Here is a 19,966-nt window from a genome sequence, read left to right on the forward strand (position 1 = left end):
GAGCTAAGTAAGACGAAAACCAGTTATAGACAATACCCCTAATTCCACAATGATACAGCTTGCTAAGTAAATAGAATGGTCAATTGTGTCAAAGGCCTTTTTAAGATCAATGAAAATGCCACATGCGAACATTTTGTTATCCAGATTCATCAGTCTGAATGGAATTAACAATGTCAAGTATTGCATGTTGGGTGTAGGATTTCTCTCGAAAACCATATTGCGCTTCATATAACAGTTCGTTTTTCTCAATAAACGATTTTAGACGATTATACATAAGTTTCTCAAACGATTAAAAATAGAGAGAAGAGAGATCGGACGGTAGTTATTTGGATCGCTCTCATCATCAAACTTAAAACTGGGATCACTTTCGCGTGTTTTAATTTTGAAGGATATGTTCCTGTTAGGATGGACATATTCATTATCTCCGCAAGGGGTAAAGAAGTTATACCTTTCGCACATTTCAATGCACGAACAGGGCAAGAATAAAGCCCATAAGCCTTATTGGGCAAAAGGAATGAGATTTCATTTTCAATTTCAAGGACAGTGACAGGTTTAATGAAAAAGGATCGAGAATGAAGGGGTTTAATATTTGTCATATATTCACTAAAGTGATGATTGCTGTTACTCTAGGCACTTGAGCAGCAAGATTCTGGCCAACTGAAGAAAAGAAGGCATTAAGAATATTGGCGAATTGGGTGGGATTATGGGTTCTTTCGTCGCCAGTTCAAACGCCTTAGAGTCGCATTGATTTAAATAGTTTTGTTTCGTGCTAAAAATCAAAAACTAGGTGGCTATCAAAACTTTTTCGTACGTGATCTCTAATTAAGTTACGTCAACTGAGGATCTTCTTTGCATCAGACTCAAGTGTTTTGCTTCTCTTTTTTTTTCAGCTTGAAATCATTCGGGGGTGCAGATCGTCTTATTCGAAACAACAGCCCATGGATCAACCTTGTGCTCCTTTTGTTGATCAACAAATGATAAAGTGAGTGTTATCTGCTTCTTCAGTTCTCAAAACGATTGATTACCGACGTTCAATTGATGACAATTTATAGGTTGTTTGCAACCAATCTCTAGAGACACAGATAACAATCCTGCAATGTACAATTGCTGGTGGACCAACAAATGGAGCTAATGAGAGATCTTTTGTTTTCGTTCACCAACATGGCAGCGCCATGATGACGTAGCGTGAAAAACCACCTATTGAGCGAAATAGAGCTTCTCTTTTCTGGTTCAACTTCGTTCAACACCATTCCCTTGATTGAACATGACATTGGATCAACAGTTCAAATTTTGTTTGATAAGAAGTAAAACATCCGTTGATCAAGAACTGTATGAACGGTTTATAAGACTTCATTTAAAAGGACAGAGTCGCTCAACTCGAGAAATGGCCCCACTTCGTTGTGCAATTGGTTTTGCTATGACTTATCCACAGGATATATATAGTGATTTATCCGGCGGATAGCGCTATCCATCGTTTGAACAACTGGGGCCTGGTGTGCAGGTGGTTTTCAACCAATCTCTTGAGACTGACGTAGCAATGATGTAATGTACAAATCTGGAGGACGGACAAAGGAGGCTAATGAAAGATCTTTTGTTTTGGTCCACCAACATGGTGGAGATAAAAACCACCATTAACAAATGTGTGAAATTAACCAGTCCTTGAGGTTTATGAGATTGTTAATCTCAGATGTATGCATTCATAACTGACTAAACGTAGATGCTTTAAAGCAAAAAAAAACAGTCTAACACGCAAACATAAAAAAATCTCCTCAAAGTTACAGGCTTTACTCCATAATTGTCAGTCAATTAACATGACGATGACCTACGGCAACTATTATAAATAGAGTGATAGTCAGAATTGTGAATCGTGAACATGAAATATGTATCCTCTTGGACATGTTTATGACGTAAATGAAAAACTGTTTCTGTGCATGGCAGTTTGTTAAAGATCATCCTGAGAAAGCACCCACATTTCATTAGACTAGAATTTATTTAGACGCGAAGGTTTCTTCCGGTTAACTTGCGACTTATTCATCATCACCCATGTGGAAATAATTTTGTTTCAACGCAGTCGATTATGGATCTATTGCACGAAATATCACTTTCAAATTGTGTTGTTGCGTTTAAAGTCGGCTACAGGCCGAAAGCTGCATTCTGAGCGATGATTGGCTACGGACCAGATGTACCACACAATGGGGCACGAGAAGAGAAGTGTGTGGGAAGGTGCGAAATGCGTTTTTCCCACGGGTTGGAGCGCCACGAGGCCTTTTGAAACGTCAATATTTACAAACCCTTCCATTCTCCTTTGTTTCTTTGTTGCTGCTTGACACATGCATGTATAAGTTACTCTTTGTTTACGACCAAACTCTCGATGTTAGTGTTTTTCTCCAGTTTCTGTCGCAAGCGCTGGAAATTATGTAACGCCCACCGCAGAAACTTTGCGATCGGTTACAGTAACACTTATCAAAGTTTACTTACAAGATCTACTAGCCTGTTATTCAAGTGACTATCTGCCGTGCCTCACAGTTTGACAATTCGCCACAAGCTTCCACGCTTCTTTCCGCGCAACAGTGCACATCCTTCGCATGGAAAACGCGACAGGAAGAAACAACAACACCCATTTCAACTCAAGGTTTAATTTTCCATCCCAAAATACTCTGTTTTCGTTTACAACGTATTTTATTTACCTAAAGACATCCAGACAAAAGTTCGACTATAAAAATAATATGAGGTTATCGTAGTTAAAACGGCTGCCGAGTTAAAATCGCTCATAACCTCATGCTATAAGATACAATGCCAAAGATATACGAATGTGAACGCTGGAAAAGGGGGGTGCAGCAGGTAGGGGGTATATGAACTTTTTGTCATGTACAAAACCGCATATTTACAGTTCGGTAGGTTTCACTAATTACATCTTTAAATATATATTAAACTTTTTCGATAGCTCTATGACTTCAGCTTCATCGTGAAGTTCTTTTTCATTACTATTCTCTATGAATCAATTACCATTTGAAAAAGCAGTACTCTTTCTGACGCTGTTTGTCACCGGAGGGTTTAAAAACTGCAAGTTGCAGGTTGGAGTTGCAGCTGAAACAACCCAAACGTTTACTAATGCTAACATTAGGCCTAAAAACTTATATTTAAGCTTAAGGCTAGCATTTTTGTAAAGGTTTTGGGTTGTTTCAGTAATGGTGAAACAGTGACCTGCAACCTGCACTCTACATCCTCCACTTTGTCACCTTCTTTAAAATTTTAGGAGCAGCATTTTTCACTGCCTCCCCGGCCGTGCATTCAAGCGAACTCAACCTTCCCGGACAGACTGAAGCCCAACAATTTTTGATTCTAAAGTTTATCTGTGCTTTGTGATTTTTTTTAGAATTAATCTCTATGAAGTCGCTGTGTCACTGATTAAACGATTTGTGAAACCCAATGAAGACGGCTCCTCTGAAGCCAAACACAACGATCGTAAAAGCAATAGCATAGAGACGGTTATGAAACTCCATGTTTTTTTGTTTCACGTTTTTGTCTGTATTTTTGGCCGTAACGGTGCACAATACTCTTTTTTTTTGGAGAAGATAACCAATCAAATCTTTCGATTAAATTATACGCAACTAATTTACGAACCCGTGCAAAGCGAAAACAAAAGATTGTGCACTGTCAAGGTCGATTCAACGACTGCGGCAACATTGTTCTCGCTTTCGAAGGTTTTCACGTTTCATAACCAGTCCCTCGATTAACTATGCAAAAGCTAAATACTTTGTACATGCCTGATGGGCAGGCATTAAGACCATTTGCCATTAAAAGCGACTAAAAATTAGAAAATATTGTCTTACACTATTTCAAAAGAGTACGACGGCGAAAATGTACTTTCAGTTTAAAAGCTCTTCGTAATAAATAACTCGACTAATATCAATGTTGTATAAAAGGTATGTGGAGTAGTAGTTTGACCAAACTTACTTATGCTATTGCAACACAATTTCGGTTTACACACTAACTGAGTGAGTTAAGAAAGCTGCCATTATAGCTGTACAATAACGGATACTATGATAAAGAAAATAAGAATATGGAGAGCAGAGTGCAGTTTTGGTCTCCAAATATGGGCAGTTTCTCTAGAGTGACAAGTTACTATCAAGTAAACACTTCACTCAAAACTAAACCACGGCAGTTTAAGAATTGAACATGTCAAATACGTTATGGCGTAAACAAGTAAAAATGTGACGGTTATTTTGAATCTGACAACCCTTTACTGAAAGACGAGATAAGATTAAGAATAAGTTGCCCTGAAATTCATTCTTCGGCTAATCGACTAACGACTGGCATAAGAACTCGAGAATACATGGTCATATTTTAACAATTTGCCCTAAAACTATTCCCGAAAAGGAAGCAAACTATTTAATCCGCGCTTACAATGAAGCAATTACAGGTCACACTTCCGTGAAAGAAAGTGTCTTGATCACGTCTGTGTGCATTGTACCAAGCGATGCTTTTGTCACTAACCTGGATTCGAACACAAAAATCACGTAAAATAAATAAACTCGTACAACGTTACATGCCTCTGACTATTAGTCAATAAAACACAACCATACTCAGGGCTTATTTGACGACTCTCATCGGCTCACTGAATGAATACTTAGCAGGATGAAGATGACGATGATGATGACCACTGGCCCGGAGAGTCGGGGGAGGGTGTGGGGAATGATAGAGGCTTTTGAGGCGAGACACAGTCATACCCACGAAGGAAAGTGCGCACAGGCGGCTGCTCTCTGATGTAAAGTTGGTTTTGCAAATGCACTGGCTGGTGTAATGCATAGTCATTGTTTTGATAGTCTTTTCTTGGTGGCATTAAGTTTCCGCCACCCGGGTACATATTGGAGTTCGTTAGGGCCTGGTACGAAGCCAACTGTGAAGGCGTAGGAGGCGCCCTCTGCGCTGAGCTACAAGTTCTGCCATTAAATACAATAGGCCGGGAATCGTGGTGCTGTAGATGCAAGTCCGGCGTACTATGAACTGAATATAATCTTTGACACTCTAAGAGGTCGGCGCGCCTTACTGGAGGCGCATTATTTGGTATATACATGCAGTCTGAAGTGGTTGGCACAATGTGGTCCATAACTTCAAAGTTTCCTGCAGTAGTGTTGGGTGGAAACCCACACAACATGTCCGTTGGATCATCAAACGGAACGATGTTATCCAGTTCATCCAAACCGTCGATCTCCAAATCAGCCAGGTCCTCTGGTGATAAGATTTCGAGAGGTGACGGTGGTGCCTGTGTGTCGAAAGAGTTCGGCGCCTGAACTGGCGAAAACGTTGTCGAATCAGCGGGCGAAATGCCAACGCTTCCCAAAGATGGCAATCCGTTTGCCACTGGCACGCAATTCGGCGAGAAACTATGCCCGGTGGCGCAAGACGTCGCGACGTTATTAGCCGTGGGGGACAAAGATGTTGTTGGTGATAGTGTAGTCACAGAAGTCATTACTGGATAAGCTTCCTCTTCAGTCCTTGCTTTCTTCCTTTTTCGTTTAGCATTACTTGTATTGCTATTTCCGTGAGGATTAGCTCTCTGTCGCGGTGTGCCTTGGGATCTGTTTACAGTAGTCGTCTTAGGACGCGCTGCCTGAAAGTGAGCCACCATAGCAGGCCCATTGCCACTGTGAATCTCCACCGCAGGTGGTGACGTAGCCGGTGGCGAGGCCATGCTCGTGAGGGGAGACTGATGCCCCTCAGACGGAGATGTAGGGGCAGGTACGGCCTTGGGAGAATTACAACCTAGTGACCAGTCTGTCAGCAACCCCACAATATCATGGTGGTGCCTTTGTTTTGCGATATCTTCTGGCGTCATATCCATATTATCGGCTAGTTTGCGGTTAGCATAGTTCACCAACAAATGTCGCACGGTCTGATTGCTTCCCTCTCTGCAACCCAAGAATAGCGGTGTCTGACCCTGAAAGAGAAATCAACACCATTATCAATATGCGCCAGGTAAAATAGGAAAAAAAACCGCCACTGGATTTGCCGCACTGCTTCTGACTGGCTTACAGTTAGGTGCCGCACTGTCAGCCAACCAGACCGTATGGTCACCACTTCACACTTCAAAGCGAAGGGAAGTTGTTCACTCGACGTATTTTTTCAGTTCATATTGGGCATGTTTTAACCGGGAGCTGTGGATTAAAACATTGAAATTGCTAAAGGCCCACCTTCAATCGACAGGTTTTGCGTGCCGAGAAACAATTTTCATATATGAAAATCCTGCGAAATCTGAAATTCATCCAATTAAATCGCTACGATAAGCAATGCGAATTTCCATAACAAAAACATACGGTCGGTTGAGGTGGGCCTTTCAGATTCAAGGGCTTATGAAAAGCAAAACTACCCATAATTTGGACTTTACATTGTCAAGTCAGGCATATCGCCTCCCGCCGGCACATTGCTTATTTTTCGCCTTCCTGGCATTATTTGCACCCTAAACGTCAAAGCAATATTACTGTGAATATACTGCCGTACGTATCTTCGGTTCATTTGATCATTTAGGTCTTTAAAACTGGCCAGGCTAATACTTTGGGTTTTGGATTTAATGCACTTAAATGAAACACCTATGTTGGGCAGAAGACTGCCATAGAATTCGAGTAATTTATAGCGGAGCGTACGCCCGACCGTACAGACTGTCGGGATGGAGGTGGGGAGGCAAGACAGCCTCTTGGGACGGGAGTGTTCGCGCAATTTTCCTTGGCGGGAAATCGCGTGGCAGTGTTGCATTCGGCCACCCGCGTTTTTCTGGCGGAAAATCATATTAGTGACGAGTAACGAGATAAAGAGCAGGAATCAGCACGAGAGAAGAAGCGACGAAATTTGAGAAATGTAAGCGGAGAAGCCCCGAGAGAGGCCGAGGAACGAGAAAAAAAAAATTTCAATGAAGAATACCGTAAAGCTGAGAGAAATAGAACGACAGACAAAACACTTATTTACAACGGTTAGCTTTCAGGTAATTTTTTCCTTTTTAATGCATGCCTCGCTGCCTCACATATTTTGTACAACTCGCTAAAAAAAAAAAGAAGGTCTGAAATCGTTTGCAATGACGGAGATTCTGGCATATTTCAACAATCACACACCACGTCGCCATTCAAAGCCTACAGCAGACATTATTGGCGAGTTTTCTTGTCATCATTGTTTATTTCGTCAGACACATTACAACAATCCTTTGTCTTGTTTGTCACGCGCCGGGTTTTGTGGCCGGCTACGGTAGCTTATTTGGAACTGAATTCATCATGACTGTGGTGACTCTGCACACTAAATTAACACCTTTCGAATTTATCGACTTTTTCGTGTGAAATGGATGTCCAGTCGTGAGCTGCTTTGTTTGACTGTGAAATTGCAGTCGAGTAAGCGAATTACTACGCTTTAGCTTGACTTTTTAATTAGAGGCGAGGTGGCCTCATGGTTAGAGTGCTCGTCTCCGGATCGAGTGGTCCGGTTTCGGGTCCTGGCCGGGGACATTGTGTTGTGTTCTTGGGCAAAACACTTTACTCTCACGGTGCTTCTCTCCACCCAGGTGTATAAATGGGTACCGGCGAAAATGCTGGGGTAACCCTGCGATGGACTCGCATCCCATCCAGGGGGAGAAGAAAGACTCCTTGTGGCTTCATGCTACGGAAACCGCAGATAAGCGCCGGCCCGATGGGCGTTTCAGGCTCGTAACAGAGACTTTACCTGTTGTTCTAAACTGAAGAGAGAGAGGGTGTAAAGATTACAAGTCAAACGGAAAATGATGTGAAAGAGTAATGTGCATGTAACTTCAGTTTTAGTTGTTGATTCAAATTGTTGGTTATTGTTTGCAAGGCTTGTTTGTTTACTGCTGTAAGCTCAGAGCTGTTTGATCTCTGTAAACTCTATACACTAATGACGATTAATTTTGTACTTTATGCAGAAGCATAATTATTTCCATATACACTATATTGCTTTCTGGGGTTAGAACCGGGAGCTCCACGTAGTCTTGGCTAAATCTATATATTATAATTGCTGAATTATGTAAACCAACCTTTTCATCTTGCGCGTCTTTCTTGGCGCCATTCCGCAGTAGTTCTTTTGTTACTTCTAAGCTATTGACAGAAGCAGCCCAGTGCAGTGCTGTTCGACCTGTTTGGAAATGGAAGAAACGATTGCATCAGAGACCGACCAAAGACGGCTAAAATACAAAAAAATTCGTTTTCCATTGCCACTGACAGGTACGAAAACGAGATCGCCCGCTGGGTTTTGTTCTTCAGGGTTCCCACGATTTTTTTAAAGGGAACGAAGGTAACAATTAGTACATCAAGAACAAACCTTGATTGTCTGCGCTATTAACTTTTACTCCCGCTTTGACAAGATGCCGCACCAATTCCGGTAAGTCATGTCGTGCGGCTAAAATCAACGGCGTCGTGCCATCATCCATTCTCGCTTCGAGGTCGGTCGCACGATTTCTTAGTAAGATCTGCAAGAAAATAGAATCAATTCAAGTATGGCGACAACAATATGTTTAAACGACTTGCATACGGCGGTTTCCAATTGAGCTTCCGAATGCATCTAGCATTTGGATTGATATCTGCCTGACTATGCTTGGGTGGTTCGCTAAAATCTTGCTTTATATCTTCAGTCAATCAGATGTGACTTGCTTGCGAGCATTTTTCTGACACTGGAAAAGTAAGCTTTTTTATTTCTTCTTTTCAAGTTACTTGGTACCGAATGTACCAGGTACCAAAAAATCCGCGTCTTAGACAGCTGTAGGCACAAAAACGGCAGCTTGATTCCACAACTGTATCACGTGTGGAACTGAAATGTCACGTAGTACAATTTTATCCCCGCATCATTTTATTTGTCTGTTCGCGAATCACAAAGAGAATAACCTGCCAAAGACCGGTTCTATAAATAAACACCATTCGACTGTCTTAGATTTTAAACCACTGACCAAGGTAAACTAACACCATTTCTATTTACCTGAAACACGCCCTGTGCATCAGCCCCAATGGCAAGGTGTAGTGGTGTTCGATTGAGCCGGTCACGCGAATTAGCGTCTGCTCCGGAATCCAGTAAACGCTTGGTCATATCAGCTCTTGAGTGACGAGCAGCAAGATGCAAAGGTGTCTCCTCCTGGTCTGTCTTTGACGAATACTTTGCGCCGAGGTTCAGCAGATCGGACACCATAGCCGCTCCACTGTCATCACTATCCTTGTCATCATCCAGGCTGCTTCCATCCCCAAAGGTACCGCGGCAAGCAGCCAGATGTAGGGGCGTCATGCCACCAGGGCCTTTGGCATCAACATCGATGACCGGCGCACCTCGTTCGCCGCTCCCCTCCTGGGGTGGTGTAAGAGCAAGCTGGCAGCTTCTTGCCGTCCTGTCCGCAACTTGTTTATGCAGGCTCGTCCATATGCGCGAGTCTCCTCCATTGTGTTTCTCATCGAGTTTTACTCGTTTAGCTTCCCTTGGTGGAGTCAGATCTGACCGGCTACTCTCGCCATCCGCACTTCCGCTATTCTCTTCAATTCCTGAACCTTTACTGATTGATCTGCAAAGAGAGCAAGCTTAGATAAGAAATGAAAGGTGAACATCGGTCTCGTGATCAACCGCTACGTTTTTTCCCTAAACAAAAGGAAATGTTAGCATGAGAGTAAAATGCGATTTCAGACGGATTAGTTTGGAAATCGCAACATTAAAACGAAACATTAATGACTTACAACGGCAACCTCGTTTCCAGGTTTCTCTTCTCTGCCTCTCTTGTCGTTGAAAAAAAGAGACCCTGGTTGCGGCTGATTACGTTGTTCTCAAAATCTGGGAGCTTTTCCAAATGTGTTAGGCAAAAGTTGGTAGTGTAGGCTTGTCATCATTTGGCACGCATTTGATTTTTTGGCCAGACAATCAGCGAAATCTTTCACGGCAAGGTGGTTTTTTGTGCTACATATGGAATTTGATGTGAGAGGCAAAAAGTTGTTGTCTAAGCGATCGGAGAGATCGTTCGAGTGTGAAGGTCCGGATTTACCCTAGACCCGGATTCAAACTTCCTTGAAAAAGCTCAAATAAGCACTCTTAAACGAAGAATGCTTAATAGTTTTCGGAGAAAGGAGGGTTTAGTCGCGCAAGAAGCAAGTGAAACGTTTATCCATGGGAAACAAACATGTTCAGTGATCGATTAGTCGGTGTCATGTTTATGTTTCGTATCGACCGTTTATCATCGCGGCGCAAAATAGAAGGTCTCTTTGGTCACAAAAGCTTTTGTTTCTAGCTTGACCGTTTTGTGGGAATCTCCTGAGGGAATACCTTTTTTCAACTTACATTGTATGGTAAAGATTTATGTAAAAATGGCTTGTCAAACGAATACGACTTGCGGGATCAAAATATAACGAAAACCCTACCCCATTGGAAACATGTTTGTAAAGGAGTGCCACGTGACCAGCCGCAACCAGGGTCTCTTTCTTCAACGACAAAGGAGGCAGAGAAGAGAGACCCTGGAAACGAGGTTGTTATGAGGGCATGAAGCAAATCAAGCAGGATGAGCTTCATCACGATAAGAAAGTTTAACGAAGGAAAAGTAACCAGACACGAATGGATTTAAATCCATTTAATCGAAAATTCGACTGGACTAAAATTACCGAAGGTTGAGAGAGAAAGAAATATTATTTTGCGTTCTTCGGTCTCTCGTGGAATAAAGCATCTGGTTACTTTTACAAGGCTGATGCAAACAGCAGAGCCACGACAAAAACAACACCGACTTTCATAAGAAGAGGATATTACATGCCCGCGCGGAGAAAAGAAATTTTTCTTCGAGTGTTGCAAAATATTTCACAAGTGAGGAGACTCGTGAAATATTTTTCAACACGCGAAGAAAAATTTCCAAGCGGCCATGTAATATTCTATTTATTATATAGACACCAATGAAATACTAAATCACTTCAAGAGAGGCATCGAAAGGCTCGATTTTCATATATAACTATAGCAACAGTGATCTTTTCGCGTGTGAAGATGTCATGTTTTCGTGCGAAAGCACACTTGGTATTTCATTTGTGATTGTATAATAAAGGGGTCTATTATCGTCCTCAAATTAAGTTTTCTTATCATTAATACAGTTTATACAGTTAAGGAACTTTCTAATTTGAAATTACTAGGCCAAGCAATCCAACCTCTCTTTTTTCATATCCACCTCTACGAGTGGACTTTTCACTTTGTTAAAGTACACACCTTAGAGAAACTTCCTGTCCTACAGGGTCCCTCCTTGTGGATGGCTGTCGTCGGGGCCGGTGTCTTGGGAATCCCTCGGGGACCCATAATTTGGCATATACCCTCTTGCCGCCTAATAGCATTCCAACGATGAACAGCGGAATTCCGACACATAACATTGCAATGTACAGTGGGGGAATTACCGGGCTCTGGGGGATGGTGGGGGTAGGAGTCAGAGGATCAGGAACTCCTGTGAAAACGATTAATAATAATACCTTGTCAAATAGAGCGGTTTTCAATTGAGTGTCGAAAGTAATTAGCGAATCGCTTTGCTTTATGATTACTTCACTCAGTGATTGGTTCAAAGTTGTCGCGCCGCTTTTTCAACCAATCAGAAGTGAAACCAAAACCAATCGTGGCTCGCGCGTGCACATTTTCCCGCGCTTTGTGTCGGCTACGTGTAATTATTTCGAGCTTTGATTGGTGTACTGGATTGTCTCCGACCTTTTTGATTGGCCAAAGTAATTACTTTGGTTTTGATTTTACGACATTCGATTGAAACTCGCTCTACTTCATAACAAGTAGCATTGAATTTGTTAGTAGCAAAAATGACATATGAATGTAAGTAATTTGCGCTTTCGAATTGTTTTAAGACAACCGATAATTTCTTAGTCATCATTCCTGTCAGCGATTAACGAATGGATCGTTCATTAGGAAAACCCTACAGGTGGAAGCGGACATAAAATAACCCTTACAACGTAAAAACCCTTGAAATATTATAATAAAAAATAATTATGACAGGAAACTGCCAAAATGATTGCAAATGGTGGATACAGTGCAACGTATGTTACACAGAGTAAAATAATTTTGGATTTTTTTATGTGCAAACTGGTAAGGAGTGTTAATAATTTAAACAAAGAAGACATTTACCTTCGACCTGATAGACGGGGTAAGGTAAATCCAACTTGTTGGAGGACTGCATTGCGCCAAGGTAACGTGCTGCCTGAAATACAAAGATATTCTCGGTATTACATGAAGACAGGTTGTAAAATAAGTGGACAACGCTTTGTCTTGTTTCAGAGGATAAATGTCTGGTAACCACGTCAATGGCTACTGAATAACGTTCAAATCGATTTTTTTTTTACAAAACAGAATCCATATAACAAAGGGGTACCTCCAAAAAGAACTTACTAGGTCGACATTATCGATACATGTGTCGGGGTGTGTACATCCCCTCTTGTCCAGATTCAAGTGTACTTCCGTGCTGAAACATAAAAAGGAACATCGAACGATCAGTATCTAGAAAATAGAGTAACCAAAATAGAAAATAGCGTTTCGTTTCAACGAATTCCCCTAAAGATACCCTGAACACGACAGAATAAAGCGTAAGTGTTAACCGGTAAGATCCCTGGGCTCCTGTTCTGAGTTCAGGTGTTATTCCCACCTTTCGCCGATCCATCACGGAAATGCCTAGCAGCTAATTCTTTGTATGCGTGCTAGACATCACAAACACACTAGAACACGACAAAATGAAATCGAATGCATATATTTAACAATTATTCTACGAGGGCGCGCTGGATATGAAGTGATAGATAACGCGCTGGAGTTGGTTATAATCATTTTACATCCAGCAAGCCCGAGTAGAATGATTGCTTTATCAAAAACTGCAGGATCTATAACTCTTCTTGGTGTTCCCAGGGGTAGTATTGTCGACTAAAGCATCAATTTCTGCCCCGGTCAATTCCGGTCCAAAACGGCGTATTGTCGGCCATTTTTCCTCAGAGCTACAAAAATGTTCTCAGCTCGCTTCATTGCGGACGCGTTCCTTGACCATATTAAGTACAGCAGGTATATGAACTGATAGCCTGTGTCCCGCGAGCCAATGAAAATGCTGGAAATCTGATATCCGTAGTTCAGTTTCTAATGATATACAGTTTACTATTGAGCACTGTCAACGCACTTCTGCAAATGTTAACTTATAAAAAATACACGCACACAAAAAAGAAAAAAACAACAGCAAGGCAACAAATGGCAAAAAGAGAACAAACTACGGTCACCATAGTGTAGTTGAAAAAATGAAATAAAAATAAATTCAAAATGTGAATTGTTCAGTCAAGAAGTGTTTTGTTATTATTTTTGAAAAGTTATAACGCGGAAGGTTTTTGATATGGTTAGGAAGCTTTTACCACAATCCAGTCGCTATAGACGCGTTTGTTTGCTTTCCAGTATGCTAGTCCTGAAACGTGCTTTGTAAAAGTTGCTTTTTGAAGAGTATGGCGTATTGTCGGAGAGTGAGAGGAGTAATGAAATAAGAACAACGGAAATCTTGTAGGGCAGAATAACAGAATAAAGACTTCCTTTGGAATAATCGATTTGTCGACCGGAATAAGCAGATTTTTTCAGTGAAATAATGAGTTCTTTTTTACTGGAATAATGAAATAAAATTTTCGAGCAGGAATGATGGAATAAGTAACACCCTATTATTCCTCTTTACCTCCTCCCCCCCCCTCCCCCCCCCCCGCCGTATTGTAATTGTATCCATGGACTTCTCAATGGTCACTAAAGATGTTTGGTAGTGCATAAGAACGCCAAATTAAGAAGCTGTAGTTTCTAAATGTTATTAACAGCACGTAGATGCAATAAATCAAGTAATGGTAACGCACTGTCTGTATTTGGACGATAAAAGGTGGCAGAAAATATAAGTCAAACAATATGGTTTTGTTTTGTTTGAATTTTCTTAATTTGCGTCGGTCAAGAACTGTTCAATTAAAGATAGTTTGGAGCACGCGAAATGAAGTTTAAAACTCCTTTTCCTAGCCTAATCTGAAAGGTCAGTAACTAACATGTAAAGGTACATAGAAGTTTGCGAGGAGAGCTTAAGCTAAATGCCTACATTTGAGGCCAAGAGAAAGGTTGATTTTATCCAAAAATCTTGTCAAACTTGTAGAGCCTGTTTTTTTTTCCTCGACTGGGTTCAAACCCAGAACCGCTCGTAAAGCGAGGTGCTCTACAATCTGCGATTTCTTGCAAATAATTAAAACTACGACTGCAACACGAAGTCGATAGGTGTGTGCTTACCCCGCACCAGACTGTGCTCGTCGAATAATGTAATGTGTTTCTCTGTGCACTTCTCGCTTCGAACGCGCCAACAAAGCGTCAAGGTCACGAAAGTAAATCATTTGGTCCCCTTGAGCATCCGTTTTGATAAATGCAACGATTTCCAACACTTTAGACAGCATCCACAAGAAATTCTCTGCCCCTCTCCGAAAAACTTGTGGAGTAACACGAAGTACAATTATGAGGGTTCCTTGGGCCTGACAAAGTAAAGTTGTTGAAAACTGCTATGTTATTAAAGCTGGCTAAAATCACGCGTGCCACCTACATCAAACACAGACACAGTTAGGGAGTACCTTTTCAACCTCTTTGACCAAAAATTCATCCCATCTTTCTAATATTTCTGATCACTCACCCAAACAACCTTTGATCTTAAGACAAGAGTATTTGTATTCTCTATGCAAATTGCTTAAAACGTCAGTTTTGTCTGACATGAGAAAAAACCGGCATTGAGTGAAACATCTATAAAATGCAGTGCAGTTGATTTTGTGTAGTTTCACCAATCACTCGCTCCTTCTCGCTATACAACTTAACTTTTGACCAACACAACTCAAAGCGTCATGACATAAAAGGTCTGTGGATCATACATAAATATAATTAAGTTACAAATAAAACAGATAAAGTTTGAAAAACTGTTAGCTACGCTAAATAGTTTTCAAAAACCCCAATTGCAATCCATCTTAATCTTTCTCCATCCCTGGCTCCTTTTCTATTTGGTGTTTTATTCAAACCTTTCATCAGTGTTTACGTAGTTATTTTACGGTTCGATTGATTTGGTTATCGGGTTTCCAATCACTGCATTCGGCTACATTTCGTGACACAGACCCTTTAACCCTTTCAGTTCCAACATGGAAATGTTCATTCTCCTAACTAGTACCATAAGTTTCTTTGTTTGGAAGCCATGAGAATTTGGTGTTCTATCAAGATCACACCTCTTAAGCTGATAATTATCTTAATTCTCAACACCTGTGTGACTGACAATTCATTGAAATTGTAAGGAGAATTTACATGATGATCGCTCCTGGGAGTCGAAGGGTTAAATAACCAGCTTCAAGTTCAAATTTCTTGTTCTTTTCATTAATAGACTTTGTCCTCAAATTTTGGGCCTAGAGCAAAGCTGCCGATGACATCTAATCGTCCGTGTCGCTGGGAATAATGAATTTCTTTGCAACGAACTTGGTTCAGTGTGATTGCTTTGGTTTTGATGAGGCTAAATATAATTTAGGCAAAATAAGATCTTCAACATTCCTACCTTTTATTTTTCTGAGCCAATTCTGCTCAAACGTCTGGAAGCAGAATTTATCTATGCCAAATTTTAACATCGTTTTACTCACCAATTGCGGCTTTAAGGTGGAACAATCCAATCCATCGTACAAACATCCTCGATTGTTGCATGATCGATCACACTGGGCATCGCCAAAGTGAGCTGCACAATATTTTTCATTCCTGTTGAAAAGCATTTTAAAGAAATGATTACCACCCCATACTCCATGACACCACAATAAACAGGATCATAGTGCCTTCAAAGGAACAATGAAGGCTTCACCCTAGAAATTGCATTACAAGGGGCCACCCTAGAGCCCTGGTCAAACGGCGCAATAGTCAATGATAGTTCACCACCAACAGTATTTAGGTCTACAAACCACTTAGAAGACGGTTAGTTTTCACTTGTTTTTCTGGGTGCCACAATGTCTATACTGTAAAATGGGAGCGTGACCGTTAGTCTAGTCCCGGCGTAGTCAATCGAACGAAACCGAACCAAAAACCAATCGAACCCAATCGTTCGATTGGAGTTCGATTGGTTCGGCAATCGAACATAATCGAATTGGAACTTTTTTGTGAGTTCGTTTAAGTTTGATTACCAACCCAAACGACGCGATTGGTTCGATTTTGTTCGGTAGAAAAACAAAATGGTATACAAAATTGATAAGCATTAACTCTTAGTAGAATTGGAAGGAATTCACTCTTTAACTGAGTTTTAACTAGAGGAGCAAGTGTGAGAGATATTAACACATTTCAATGAACTAAAGCTGGCCGCGGTCATCGTCAGTTACTCTCAGAGCGGACCCCTATCTCCTCTTTTCTACTTGACAACAAATAGGCCTTATCACGGTTTTGACCGCCATTTTGACGGGTAGGCAAAGCGTAAAGAATTTGTACTGTTTATATGGGAATCCGATGTCAAATACTTTTCGTTAAACGCTAGTTCTAAAAGATTATGAATTGAGAACTGAAGGTACAGGGTAAAAGGTTATACAGACCAAATTATAGCCACTAACCTTTTACAGAAGATGCCCGGCAGCCTTTTCAATTTTTCCGTATATTTGTCTGTAATTTTTCCCCGCGAATTTTCAGTAAGAATTACAGACAAACGTATGGAAAAATCGAAAACGCTACCACGCTGCTTTTAACGAAGGCTAGTCCCTAAAAATTGGTCTGAAAAATCCTTTACCCTGCACCTTCAGTTCGCGATTCATACTTTTTTTAGAACTAACGTTTAACGATTTTCAAATTATTTGACCTTGGATCCCCATATAAACACTACAAATTCTTTACGCTTTGCCTACCCGTCAAAATGGCGCTCAAAACCGTGATAAGGCCTATTTATCCCCGACACGGACGGCAAAAGAGCACTCGTGGTAGCCCTTTACCACCGCTTCCAAGGAGGAGCGCTTCCAGAATAGTAAGTTTCGCCTCTTCCCTGTCCGACATCTTGCATGTTGTACTCGTGTTTGAAATAGAAGGCAATAAATAACTTATATGACCGCAACGCTTTGTTTCAGACCAGATGAAACTGGTCCGTGTTTCTGATTGTTGAGGTGTTCGATTATGTTCGATTGTTTAATCGCGCAACTGGGTTCGACTGGGTTCGATTACCGAACGTTCGATTGACTACGTCGGGTCTAGTGGATATCGGAAACTGCAACGAGAAACCATCGATACGGGTTCAACTCTTTGCCTCGCCTATTTGGAATCTTCTCTGTATGTTTAATGTTTGCTTCTTTGAAGTAGATTGTAAGTCGTGTAAGTTGAATAAAAAGGGAAATGTCAGTTTGAGGGATGGCCATGAGTGTTGACCAAACCTTAATTAAGGCGCCCGCAAACGAGGAACCATGCCTCCGCAACAATGTTCCTCGTTTGTGAGCGCTTTTAAAGCTCCATTAGCTAGTTTGTACTGAGCTTGCCAAGACCTCTGTGTTTTCACGTGCCTTCCAGATCATCTGACCGTCGCGCTATCTGGGCGATAGCGTTGTCGGTGAAACTGTCATGGATTTTCTGTCGCTTGCTCAGTGCTGTTTTCTGCCTATTCTGTGGTCCAAAAGACTGGACAAGGGTATAATTTTGTACTTTTTAGTTTTCGCTTTTCTATAGTTGTGTGTTTACTTTCTATTTAAGTTTATTTGTACAAATGTACTTAGTTCGATCGTCGGCTTATTAGCACTTTTCTTTTTGTATTGTTTTCTTTAGTTTTACGATATACATTTGCCCCAGTAATAAGTACTTCCAGCTATAACTACGATTGGTTTGTTTAATCGCTTGTACACTGTAGTTAGATATTCACCCAAACTTACATGATCTCTTAACAGTAAGGTTATCGTGAATGTTAGATGTAACCACGCAAACATATCATTGTCACGATATATCGTTTGCCTTCTCTGAAGAACTAGAAAGATCGTGGTATTTGTTTCCCACACCATTCATACTGAGCCATACATACCTGCATACTGATTTATTGATACAGTCAAATCCGTCAAATAGGCACTCTTGAGAATTGCATTCTGGGTTGCACTTTCCATCTTTGAATACGACGTCACAAAACTCCCCAGATGACGTTATCTTAGTGCAACTTTGCCAGGGTTTCACTCCGAGGGAACAATCAGTGCCGTCATAATTACAGGCACGATTATTGCACTGTGGCTAACAAAAACAAACAAACAAAAAAAGAGGATGATGAAAGAAACTAGCATGTGACAGCACACTAAACAATGCTTTGAAATTTACCAACACCAAATGTTTTAAAGGGGCAGTGTGACGCTATTTTAGTCAAAATTCGAAACACTAAAAACGTCTTTGCATCAATGAAGACCAAAAATAATACTGTAGTTTTGTTGCCAATGGGCACTGAAGTGCACTGAAGCTATTCTTTGTTACTTGCAGCCAAGGATGAAGAGGATGAAAATGGATTGAAACTTGTTAGAGACGTTGTCCTCTGAAAGTCACCAAAAGTTAAATACGAATAGCTCTTTGTGCCATATTATATTTCGTATCATCTTTGGAAGTGACTTGTCAGGAATGTTATACGTGTAAGCTGGAGTACTAGTTTAGATTTTTACCCAGTTTTGACCTTAAGAACATACATGGCAAAGAGCAGTACGGTTCAGGTGTAACACCAGTCAGTGCAAATTACACATCGAAATTCTGGATTATGATTGGCTATAATAAACAACAGGGTTTGGTCAAAACCAATCAAATCTTTTGTTTTCAAATCAAGCGTGTGCCCTGGATGGCGCAATTTACATGTAGTGTACACTTTTTCCCTGATCGTATGATACGCGTGTGCTTCTTCTGCTTAACGATCTCAAATGTTTTCATGTATATTATTAATACATAATCCCATCATTTTTCTCGAGCAATTTGGAATGAAAAAGCACTTGTAATTTTTTCAAAGACTACAAATTGCATTGGTCATCTTTGAAAAACTTTACTTGTGCTTATTTATTCCAAACTGCACTCGAAATCATGTGATTACATAATACAAAACCAGTAAATTTAGCATGACAGTGCCCCTTCCAAAAGGTAGACACAGGATTTACCAAAAAGACTCAAAAAAGAAAGAAGCAGACCTCTTTACAGTTGTGTGCTTAGTTACCTGGCCTTTAAATGAAAGTGAGGCTGGTGTTGAATTTGCTATGATACAGACCTCCCTCCTTTTATGTTAATGATGCTGCTGTCATGCTAATTAGTAAGAATTTACATAACAAAAGCAGTGAGGTTTCTATCAAAACAAGGTCACTTTCATTCATAGGCCAGGTAACGAAGCACACATCTGTAAAATGGACTATTATAAATTAAGTAGAATTTTCTTAATTCGGGCAAATTATAGCTAACCAAGTCCAAAAAGTATTGAAGTAACACCACTTAACAACCCAGTAAACACGAGGAAAAGTAAGTGTATATTAGAAGTTACCTTGCAATCTCCACCATCAAACTCCTTTGCACAGTCGTTACGTTGGCACCCCTTTTCCGTTTCACAACGTTCTCCTTTATGGGTGGCTGCAGATAAAACAAACAGTCAACCTTCTCATGATAACTGTAGTGTCTGTGACGTATGTTCAGTATAAGTGCCAAGTGTACTATGGGAAGGAACACATGGAGTATTAAATGAGCAGTTCATGTTGTGGTTCGATGCGAATTAAATCTGTTTACTACAATTGGCGACGAGGATGGGATAAGTTTGATGAGTGCCCTGAAGAGAATTGAGCGATAGTTATGGCGACAAAGGATGATCTTTGCAGAATACCTCCATTCGATTGCAAAGGAGATAGCACGAGTGTGGAAACACAATGGCAACGATGGACGATGTTTCATGCTGTAAAATCCCGACCAAAAACTAGCCAATCACAGTGCTCCATTTAGCCTGAGAATTGCTTGCCATACAATAAAGATA

At 40.8% G+C, this 19,966-nt stretch overlaps 1 protein-coding gene across 2 annotated transcripts in view; it reads right to left on the reverse strand.

Annotated features, from left to right (window-relative positions):
* Positions 1-2,618: 2,618 nt before the first annotated feature.
* Positions 2,619-19,966, reverse strand: part of LOC137992530 (neurogenic locus notch homolog protein 1-like) — a 56,184-nt gene continuing 38,836 nt past the window's right edge. For both annotated transcript variants that reach the window (XM_068837897.1, XM_068837898.1), the window contains 11 exons: positions 19,487-19,572; positions 18,017-18,216; positions 15,633-15,744; positions 14,263-14,498; positions 12,376-12,448; positions 12,115-12,187; positions 11,206-11,434; positions 8,968-9,538; positions 8,317-8,464; positions 8,033-8,130; positions 2,619-5,941 (listed from right to left, as the gene is read on the reverse strand). In XM_068837897.1, coding sequence (XP_068693998.1) covers positions 4,631-5,941; positions 8,033-8,130; positions 8,317-8,464; positions 8,968-9,538; positions 11,206-11,434; positions 12,115-12,187; positions 12,376-12,448; positions 14,263-14,498; positions 15,633-15,744; positions 18,017-18,216; positions 19,487-19,572 — 3,137 coding nt within the window. In that variant the 3' untranslated portion in view covers positions 2,619-4,630. The remainder of the gene's footprint in view (positions 5,942-8,032; positions 8,131-8,316; positions 8,465-8,967; positions 9,539-11,205; positions 11,435-12,114; positions 12,188-12,375; positions 12,449-14,262; positions 14,499-15,632; positions 15,745-18,016; positions 18,217-19,486; positions 19,573-19,966) is intronic.

Source organism: Montipora foliosa, chromosome 2 (assembly GCF_036669935.1).
Source record: "Montipora foliosa isolate CH-2021 chromosome 2, ASM3666993v2, whole genome shotgun sequence".
NCBI classification, from domain to species: Eukaryota; Metazoa; Cnidaria; class Anthozoa; order Scleractinia; family Acroporidae; genus Montipora; species Montipora foliosa.